Source organism: Silene latifolia, chromosome 1 (genome assembly GCF_048544455.1).
Source record: "Silene latifolia isolate original U9 population chromosome 1, ASM4854445v1, whole genome shotgun sequence".
In the NCBI taxonomy this organism is placed as follows: Eukaryota; Viridiplantae; Streptophyta; class Magnoliopsida; order Caryophyllales; family Caryophyllaceae; genus Silene; species Silene latifolia.
The window spans coordinates 10,513,740-10,523,926 of NC_133526.1; the positions used below are offsets into that span (position 1 = coordinate 10,513,740).

The window sequence follows — 10,187 nt, forward strand, 5'->3', positions numbered from 1 at the left end:
CAATCCAAATATATTTCTGATATTCTAATTAAATACAACATGGAAGATTGTCGTCCTGTCACTACCCCGATGTCCACGGAGACCTTGCTTCTTCGTCATCCGGAACTCCCTATTCAAGATGAATCGAAATACCGTGCCTTGGTGGGCAGTCTTCAATATTTGTCCCTCACCAGGCCTGACATCTCATTTACTGTTAATAAGCTTGCACAATTCCTTACGCATCCGACTGAGTCCCATTGGACTGCATTGAAACGATTACTTCGGTACCTCAAGGGTACTCTTCATCATGGCATTCGCTTAAATCGCTCCTCTCCGTCTGTTCTTCACGCCTACTGTGATGCGGACTTGGGGGGCGACATGAATGACTATGTCTCTACAGGTGGTTACATTGTTTTCCTTGGTTCGAACCCGGTTTCCTGGTCTGCTCGTAAGCAACGAGCTGTCTCCCGATCCACGACTGAAGCTGAATTTAAAGCCGTCTCCGACACTACAGCTGAAATACTTTGGCTGCGTGCTCTGTTATCCGAATTGGGTGTGTCTCTTCCGCACACACCAACCATTTATTGTGACAATTTGGGTGCCTCGCATTACTCGGCTAACTCAATTTTTCACTCCCGTATGAAGCATCTCGCACTATCATTTCATTTTGTTCGTGAGCAAGTTCAACAAGGTACCCTTCGTGTGCAACATATCAATGGCTTCGATCAAATTGCTGATGTACTCACGAAGCCCTTGGCTCATGCCCGTTTTCTCACATTGGTCTCCAAGACAGGTCTCACTCTTAGACCGACTGTCTTGCGGGAGCGTGTTAAAGATATTCCCGTATCAATTTCCATATCTCGTAAATAATGTATTTAGGAAATTGTTAGCTACCTTTCCTTAGCTTGTGATATGTTTCTTGCACATAAGGTTTAGCTTAGATTTAACCTAGATTGTATATTCCATAACCCGGCACATTGTAATTGTATATATACTCGTTTATTCAATAAAAGTAAATACACATTCAAAGCATAAATCTTACAATAACCCCTTCCCCGTTCACATGTGCTATCAAATCTCATACCTTAATGATTGTTAGGGCATTAACAATAGAGGTTTGCCAAAGAGGTTTGTCTACTATTTAAGAGGTTTATAGAGAACCCTCCCTATTGTTGAACAAAGGTTTATGAGTTTATGGATAAAAAGGATTACAATTTTGTATACAGGTTTGTGTTTTTGGTTGTGAGTGATAGTGGACCCCATGTAATATAATTTTATAAGGTTTGTCTATTGTTGTATTGAGGTTTGTTGTTAAAGAGGTTTGTGTGTTGAGTGATGTGGCATTAGACAAACCTCATTTAAGGTTTGTCTATTGTTAATGCCCTTATGAGTTTGAGCTATCAGTAGGCTTGGCAAAATCGGTTTGATATCAATGTACTCGTATCTTAATTAATTTGAATTTTTTGATACACAAATTTTCATTATAGACGGGAGATATCCGTCTATAGTTATAGATGAACCAAATATCTACCCACTTTAAGCATAATATAAGCAACAAGTTGCATGGTAAGGCCCAAAAATGTCACCACTTTTAAGTATATTTAACCCGTCTTTCACTTTAGACAGATATATCCATCTATAGTGAGACTAATTGAATTTGATATCCGTTCTAAATAAATCTGACTGGAAATTTTGAATATTCAACCTGATAAATGAGTTAGAGTCGTGTATTTGCATACGAACTCTTAGTGTTTGGGTTAAATATCGATATTACATAGCTGAAAAAGTTCGGATATCCGATTTCAAAAGTACATATCTTTGTTATTTATCGATTGTTCTTGTAGGCTGTAGCTTGTTATCAAATTTAATTTTATATTTATATTTTCTCTGTTCTAATGAGTTGTATACGTTTGCTTATACACGTACATCGATGCACATTTTATTTTGTTCATATATTTAGCTACATGTTACTAAAAATTAAAATAGTTTGATATTCATAACGTACTCGATAAGACAATTTAAAAAAGATTTTACATGGACTATCTTTTATGTTATTATATTAGAAGTTACAATGAAGATTCTCCTTACTTGAATAGTACCGAAAAAACAAACGTATACAACTCATTGAAACGAAGGAAGTATTTGAAAGAAAAAAAAGTGTTCTTAGGTCAGAGTTTTGCTATATTTTTGTACTGTATTATCTGTTAGATCCGAGTTTTTTAAGGTATCCGAAATATATGGAATCGAATATAAATACCCGATTGCCTCCCACCCATCTACTAGAAATACTCGGATACTCACTCACCTAACACAGATTTTCCACGCACTCTTTAACCTCTAAACAACCTCTAAAGTCTAAACCCAATTCTTTCGTTCCTTTTCAACAGTCATTCTCACGTTCCATTCCATATAACACACACAACACCACCCTCTTCTCAGCTTCCTCCTCTTCCTCCCTTTTTTCATGCAACCAACCATCAATATATCAGGAGACCATCTCGCACAAAACCTACTCTTAATAGTACTAGACTACTAGTAATTCCACAACCATTAACCTAACAGTAACAGTAACATTCTGCACACCATGTTGAAACTCCTGAATAAGAACATCAGGCGATTATGTTCTCGTCTTCGACGTCGAAACTCTAACCCTAAAATCATCATCAAACACCTCGGAAAACCCAATTCAGGAAACAACGATTACTACCAACATAGTCCTAAACCTTCAACTGTTTACCCAAACACACAAAAATCTCATAAACCCATTAAAATTGCAACATTTAATGCTGCCTTATTCTCCATGGCACCTGCTGTCCCACCAAACTCTACACTACCTAACGGTCCTTTTTCCGATAAATCGAACCTTAAACCCTTTAACGATCGTCCTAAAGGGATACTCAAACAATCTCCTCTTCATCCCAGTACCACTAACACGAATTCCGATACGTTGATAAACAGACAGCAGAAATTCGCAAAGTCGAGATTAAGGGTATCAATAAATTTGCCTGATAATGAAATATCATTAGGGAGAAGTAGAAGATTAGATGAATCGAAATCGATTTCGAGTTTTTCAGAAAGGAGTAATAGAACAATAGTTGATGTTCTTAGAGAATTGAATGCTGATATAGTGGGATTACAAGAGATTAAAGCTGAAGAAGGGAAAGAAATGAAACCATTGTCAGAATTAGCATCTGCTTTAGGAATGTATTATGTTTTTGCTGAAAGTTGGGCTCCTGAATATGGTAATGCTGTTCTTTCTAAATGGCCTATCAAAAAATCTAAAGTTCAGAAAATCTTTGATGATTCTGATTTCAGGTTAGTTTTTCTATTTCTTTGTTTATATTTCTGTTATTTCGGGTTAAGGTCATTTTTTTTTTCTTGAATCAAATTTTCTTTTTATTATGATTGCTTAGAAGCGTCCTCTCTTGTTTAACCCGTTTTAAGGCCGACATATATTCAACCCCCTCTATCCTAAAGGGCAAATATGATTATATGATTACGACGGGGTTTGAACCGGGTTATAAGTACCAGCTCTCATAACTTTACGGTAAATATTTTTGTTTATTTTAATATAGGGTAATCAAAATATTCTGATTTCCCCTGTTTTTCCTCTGCTTTTTTTATTTTATTTTTAATCAAAATGGCAATTTTTGTGTTCAGATGTTTCATTGATTGAAAGTAAATGTCAATTTTAGAAGCTTTAGACGATAAGCTACGTTCTCATATTTAATTTGGCAAAACTTGACTTCAGTTTTATGCCAGCATAGTTTTTTATCTCATGATATGTGGAAGAGGTCGTGTAAATAGATACAAAATTATTATGTCATGATCAATAATAAAAGGGTCATGAAATATAAATAAAAGGGTACGGAAAATTAGTTTCTTAATAACTTATTGAAAAACCGTCTCTCTCAAATTGTGTATTTAATTTGGCAAAACTTGACTTCATTTTTATGCCATTATAAATTTTTTTTCATAAAATGTGAAACAGATAATGTGAGGTGTAATTACTGATCTTAGGGTTTCTTTCCCGGTTCGAGAGGATCCAATGGGTTAAGATAAGGTAGACGTGCTTTAAACCCTTTAGTATGTAACCCGTAATGATTCTATCCAATACCGTAGATGTTTTAGTTTAATAATTAAGACAGAGATATCATGGACGATTGTATAGGTTCTGTATATCGTAATGCCCTTTTGACTTATTTCATTATTTGACACCTAAAAATAAATGACTTTTTCCAACAACCGATTTAGGCTCTGTTTATTCCGATTTAATTTCAGCTCACCTAAGTTCCGTTCAGCTTATTTCAATTCTATTCATCTCTACTAACTTCAATTAAGTTCAGCTCACTCCAATTCAATTTAACTCACTTCAACTTCATTCAGTTCAGTTTTAACTCTATTCAACCCAAAAGAACCGGCACCAAACATTTGCATTTAAGGAGCATAGTTTGTGAAGGACGGAACACACTTTGTAGAGTTTGTGGTGCATATTGAATTAAATTTTCTTATGAATACTTTATTACAAAAAAAATTAAAAATCTTTAAAAAGCAAAAGATATTATAGAGTCAATGTCTACACAAGCTGGAGTTGGCAAAGTTTTGTTCTTAACTTCTTGTAACATTAAGCATATAACAAGTGCCTTTTGAAGCAGTTGGCATCCTCTTAACTGTTTCCAGTGATAAACAAGATAAAAAAGTTGCAAATAATTTCTTTGGGAAAAGGAGGTCACTTCACCTAATCTTTGGCAGCTTTAGAAGGGTATAATTATTCAATTCTTATAAATGAAGCTTCTTTAGAATGTTCATGGAGAACAATTGAGAAAAAGATAGCCAAATGATAGGCTTTAGCCTTTAGTTTTGGTAAAAAAAAAAAAACATAATAAAAAAAGGGCATAACTTGATGTATTGATTTATAGCAAAATCTTGTAAGAAAGGAATCATGAAAAAAAAAAAAAAAAAAAAAAAAAAAACTTATTGCTGCTCTGTTATTTTGAAATTAAAGTTACTCTCTATAAGTTCAGTTGATCTCATACGGAGTATATGATTAGTTCAGAAAAGTTTATTTCCTATAAATTTAATTCAAGCCCGCAAGGATGGAGTCTAATGGTTAAAACTTAGGTGAAATTTCCAGGAGACCGAGGTTCAAACCTCTCCAAGAGCAAAATCTTGTTGAACATTCTTGGTCTAAGTCCATGTCTTATAGACTTCGAGTCTGTCACCCTCGGATGGCTTACCTGGTACACGTGGTTTGCAGGTTATCATATATATCCGAGGGTTTACCCAGTGCGCACCAAAGGTAGCGGCTGCGGGTTCCCTCGTCACCAAAAAAAAAAAAGTTTAATTCAGCTCCTATAACTCTAGTTCAAGAAAAGTTTGGCTCACATAAGTTTAGTTTAAATTTTAAAAAATTCCTAAAATTTTAGTCTAAAAGAATAGGATCTTCATCGATATACTTGTTTCTATTCTTTATAAAACATATTTTAATTAACGGTCATGAATAAAACAAAAGAACTACACTATATTTATTACAAACCAAATCTTTTAGATAATAGGCTAATAAGTTAAATTTTATAGTCTTGTACTCCGTAAGTTGCACAACTCAACAAGTTTAATTGCATTGTGAACTTTTATGTTATGGTCAACCATAGTTTTGGTCTTGTGTTTCCATTTCTTGTGTTATACTCTATCCTACTTCTTATAATAGTGTCCTTTTTTCTTTTCTTTTTTAATATAGTTGTCAACTGAGTCAATTTTCATAATTATTTTTTACAAGATTGCATTGTATTTTCTACACTTATTCATTGGCACAAGAAGTATATGGCAAAAATTGATCCATAGTACCTCCGTATTAAACTTTTTGCTACGGAGTATTTAACTTTGTTCAAGAAATATTAACTTTAACCATTATAATATATACAAAATGATTAACATTTTCATATTATGGTGTTTGAAAAGTTGTTCGTTTTGTATGTCATGGGACCAGGGACAATATAGATCACATTTAACAATGATTAGCCACTAAAATTGAACAGAGAAAATGTAAATGTGATGGGAAAAATAAAGTGGGTGTTTCTAAAATTACACGTACTTCATCTATTCCGGTTATTTATAGACCGATAAAAGAGGAGGGAGCGAATTATTTGATAATAAGTGAACCAAATTAAATGTGAATGATCAAATTACTCAGTGAGAATCCTATGTCCCACTTTTGTATCCCATTCTGTGTTCCACTACATACACATCACTTGTTGCATATAAAAACTACACAATAAATGTGGTAATGTGTTGATGGGTCAAAATGTGTATGGTGTGAGACACGAAATAGGACACCAAATGAAACAGGGGATCCTCACTGCAAATCACCCATCAAAGAAAATAGAAAGGTAACAATTAACTGAAATACGCAAAATAGAATAGATAAATAAATGAATGGAGTCGGAGAAATATCTCACTTTTGTCACCAAGACAAGAACAAAACAAATAATTGAATTGACCATTAAGTTGATTAATCATGAAAATAGACATGTATGAAAGTAGTAGGGTATTATATGTATGGAAACAAGCTCTAAAGGAACTCCTCTTTTTTGACGAAACCCTACCTAAACTTTGGTGCATTGCTGCTGATCAATATGCAACTCACTACAGTTCACCAAAACATCCGGCTTCTATCTTGTTTCGTTATCAAGGCTACAACACCATGCAATCTAACTAAATTTGGGAGCGAGTCTTTTGATAGACGATCTTTTAATAAGTTTATTAAAATACCATGCAATCATGATTAAGGATAAAATAAGTATCCTTAATAAATAATCATGCTTATTCATGATCAACAATAAAAAAAGTTAGGAAAAACAGATAAAAGAGTATGTATAAATTTGACCAGGTCCTCTTGCAAAAGCTTATAGTAATACAATAAGCATAGTTTAGGAGTAATATATGGTACACTTGATATGGTAGTTGAGGTGGGCGGTGTTAAATAATTTGTGTTCCATTTATTTTAATATATATACAAGATCCCATGGAAAAACAAATTAAAGTAGAGAAAATATGTAGTCTTTTGTTCTGTATTATCCAAAGTGATGAAGTTTTGCTATCTACTAGTCCTTCAAATTTAAGTGCTTTGAAGGTTTTGCACAAGTGTTATCGTAAAACCAAATGTTATTTTGTGAAAAAGAATCATTATCTTTAAATTTTTTATTTTTTGTAAGTTGTTCATTTCTTTGTTCATTCATCGCAAATTATTTCTTTAGGATCATTGTAGTCATTTTACGATAAAATGTTAATATTTTCTGATAAAATGTTACCATCATTTTAAGGGTAAAAACTAACAATTTAGTTATAACATTTTGTTATTAAATGATTACGGAGTACACTATATTAAAAAAAAAATGGTGACATTTAGTCCGTCTTATTTCAACTGATCTGAAACAAGACTTATTGCTTTGTCATTGTATGGAGAAATATATACGTACTTCTCTGTATGTATATGTTGTTATTAGGCTTTCCTTAGACTATATTGTTCTTTATATAGTTCTTTCTGCTGCTTATACTTTGCTTCATTGCTCGTAGCAATATAGCATATCTTGTACTCAAAACCAAATTTATTGTATATATATATGTTGGGTGGATAAGGTGTATCTTTACTGTTGGAGGACCAATACACTCAAGTTAAAGCAATAGGACTCGTTCAAAAATCAAGAATGACCGACATACAAATTTCCTACGCCTTCTGTCTCAATCATTTATTTAAGTCTGATTAAAATACTCCTCACAAAAAAAATATATAAAAATTAAACAAATGATTTTTCTTTTCGTACTTTGTTACCCCCTCTAACTTCGTTGCAGGCCTTGTTATGGTAAAATTTGTCATCACGACTAAATTCAAATAGAAATATTTTTGAAAGATAGTAATATGGACTATTAAATGGCTAATATGATCGAGACATGTTTCGATAGGCATGTCTTTAAAACTTATGCGTGGTTGTGAACCCATTTATCGTTCCTTTTTGCCCATGCCTGTAACTTTGTAAATGATTAATCAATTATTTTGAGGTCACCTACTGTTTAACTAACTTCTGACAAGCAATACAGTTTTAGGACCATTTATCATTTGTATGGTAATGATGAACTATGTGATTAATGAGGTGATATTAACAACACTTAGTAGAATTTAATGTACTCGTACTTAGTAAAATTCTATACGAAATTTGATGACGAAAGAAACCGGTTTAATTAAATGCAGGAATGTGCTCAAGACAACAATTGAAGTACCTGAAGTAGGGGATGTTAATTTCTACTGTACTCATCTTGATCATTTAGACGAAAATTGGCGAATGAAGCAAATTAACGCTATTATTCAGTCTAATGACGCCCCTCATATTCTTGCCGGAGGTCTTAACTCTCTCGACGACTCTGATTACTCTCACGAAAGATGGACTGATATTGTTAAAGTATGTATGCCACCTTTTTTCAACTTTTTTTTTTTTCAATACTCGCGTTTTAAAAAGTCAAAAGTCAAACGTTGTCTGGTTCAGAGCAAAATTTGGCTAATGTTAGAAATCGATTTTCATCATGTTTCAGTACTACGAAGACATTGGAAAACCGATACCAAAGACAGAGGTGATGAAATTCTTGAAAGACAAGCAGTACACTGATGCTAAGGATTTCGCGGGAGAATGTGAATCTGTCGTCGTGATAGCCAAAGGCCAAAGTATGAGGCTCTTCTCTTTTTTTGACTACATTTTCCTTGTTTTAATTTGTTCTATATTTCGGTTTTAAATTCATTTGTTTTCTCGAAGAAATGGTTAAGACCGGCTTATGATATGTCGTGGAGACGAGACTATGAATGACAACAAGCTATGTTTCGGACAGAAATTATTTCCTAATCTGTATTTACACTGTTTTTGGGATGTAGGCGTGCAAGGAACATGCAAATATGGTACAAGAGTGGATTATATACTAGCATCGCCGGGTTTACAATACAAATTTGTGCCAGGATCGTACTCAGTTTTCTCGTCTAAGGGTACATCTGATCATCACATTGTAACGGCCGATATATTGAAGGTCGAAAACATTCAAGAGATCGATCCCAAAAACAAGCATCACGGAAGAAAAAGAGTTGTAAAATTAACCAGTTCTTCGTCAAAGGGTATTTGGAGCACAGAAATGAGATAACTCTTCTTGTTTTTTTTTTTAAAAAACTTTGTGGTGTGTAATTATATAGGGGGGCTCCATTATAGTATAAAATATCTAATAGAAAAATCATAAATTTGGATAATAAGGCATTAAAATGTTACAAGGTGAGTTATAATTTCTACGAATTGCTCACTAGTTCTACTTCTATCATGCTTCAGGCCCAATTTCAGCGCCACCTTCTTACGTACATCCCTTATTATTGAAGTCCCCATTTATTATATGTGATGGACTGATGTGCTATAACTAAAGGCACAAGATTAGGTGAAGGTCGTTGAGCTAACTAGTACTTCTTCATAGGAGTATAATATCCGGTGAATTCGTCATTAATAATGGAAGTGATTAGGTGAAAGCATATGCAAACTCCACAATGTTTAGTGCATAATCACATCATTTTTGGTGTCGACTAGGAGTATCTTCTACCGACAGCTGGAGTAATTTCCTTCAGAGTACTAAAGGCAATTTAATAGGTTAATCCTTCTCAAATTTAGCCTTTTTATTCATAAGAGTCACGAATCGAACCCCTAATCACTTATTTAAAAGATAAAAATTCTTAACACTCATAATCACATCATAAAATGGCCAAATCCCAAGACAATGAGGAAGTCAAGTAATAACGGTATTAATTAAGGCTCACATTTCAACAACTGCCCTTAAACTAGAAGGTTTCACATATTCATTCATAAGACTTTGACCCGTATATGCTGCTGCATTCAAGTCAGTTTACTTAGGGTCCATTTTTCTTAAGATTATTGCTTTTGATCTGAAATAAGACGGGTAATATGTCATCATTTTACAATAAAATGTTGTTATTTTTTGATAATATGTTACCATTATTGTTCACATCAAATTTGTGGTTTACTTTTGTCAATGGAAAAGGTTTTAGTGCAAATGAGTTGACTTATTAGTTAATACTCCCTCTATTTTTTTATATATGACTTTCTCACATTTCGAGACACTCCCTTCTCTCTTCAATATCTCTTAAAATATAAGACTAAATATTATGATATGTA

At 33.5% G+C, this 10,187-nt stretch overlaps 1 protein-coding gene across 1 annotated transcript; it reads left to right on the forward strand.

The window, feature by feature from the left end:
- Positions 1 to 2,260: 2,260 nt before the first annotated feature.
- Positions 2,261 to 9,312, forward strand: LOC141598233 (uncharacterized). Its single transcript, XM_074418084.1, has 4 exons — positions 2,261 to 3,294; positions 8,225 to 8,432; positions 8,563 to 8,692; positions 8,897 to 9,312. Exons 1-4 carry the CDS (start codon positions 2,564 to 2,566, stop codon positions 9,154 to 9,156), a joined length of 1,329 nt encoding a protein of 442 aa, XP_074274185.1. The 5' UTR covers positions 2,261 to 2,563; the 3' UTR covers positions 9,157 to 9,312.
- Positions 9,313 to 10,187: the final 875 nt, after the last annotated feature.

Bases quoted from the DNA above. Each gene is read 5' to 3' on its own strand.
- LOC141598233 (XM_074418084.1), top strand. From the start codon at position 2,564: ATGTTGAAACTCCTGAATAAGAACATCAGGCGATTATGTTCTCGTCTT. The intron at 8,433-8,562 runs GTATGTATGCCA...ATCATGTTTCAG, and splicing joins GATGGACTGATATTGTTAAA to TACTACGAAGACATTGGAAA. The intron at 8,693-8,896 runs GTATGAGGCTCT...TTTGGGATGTAG, and splicing joins CGTGATAGCCAAAGGCCAAA to GCGTGCAAGGAACATGCAAA.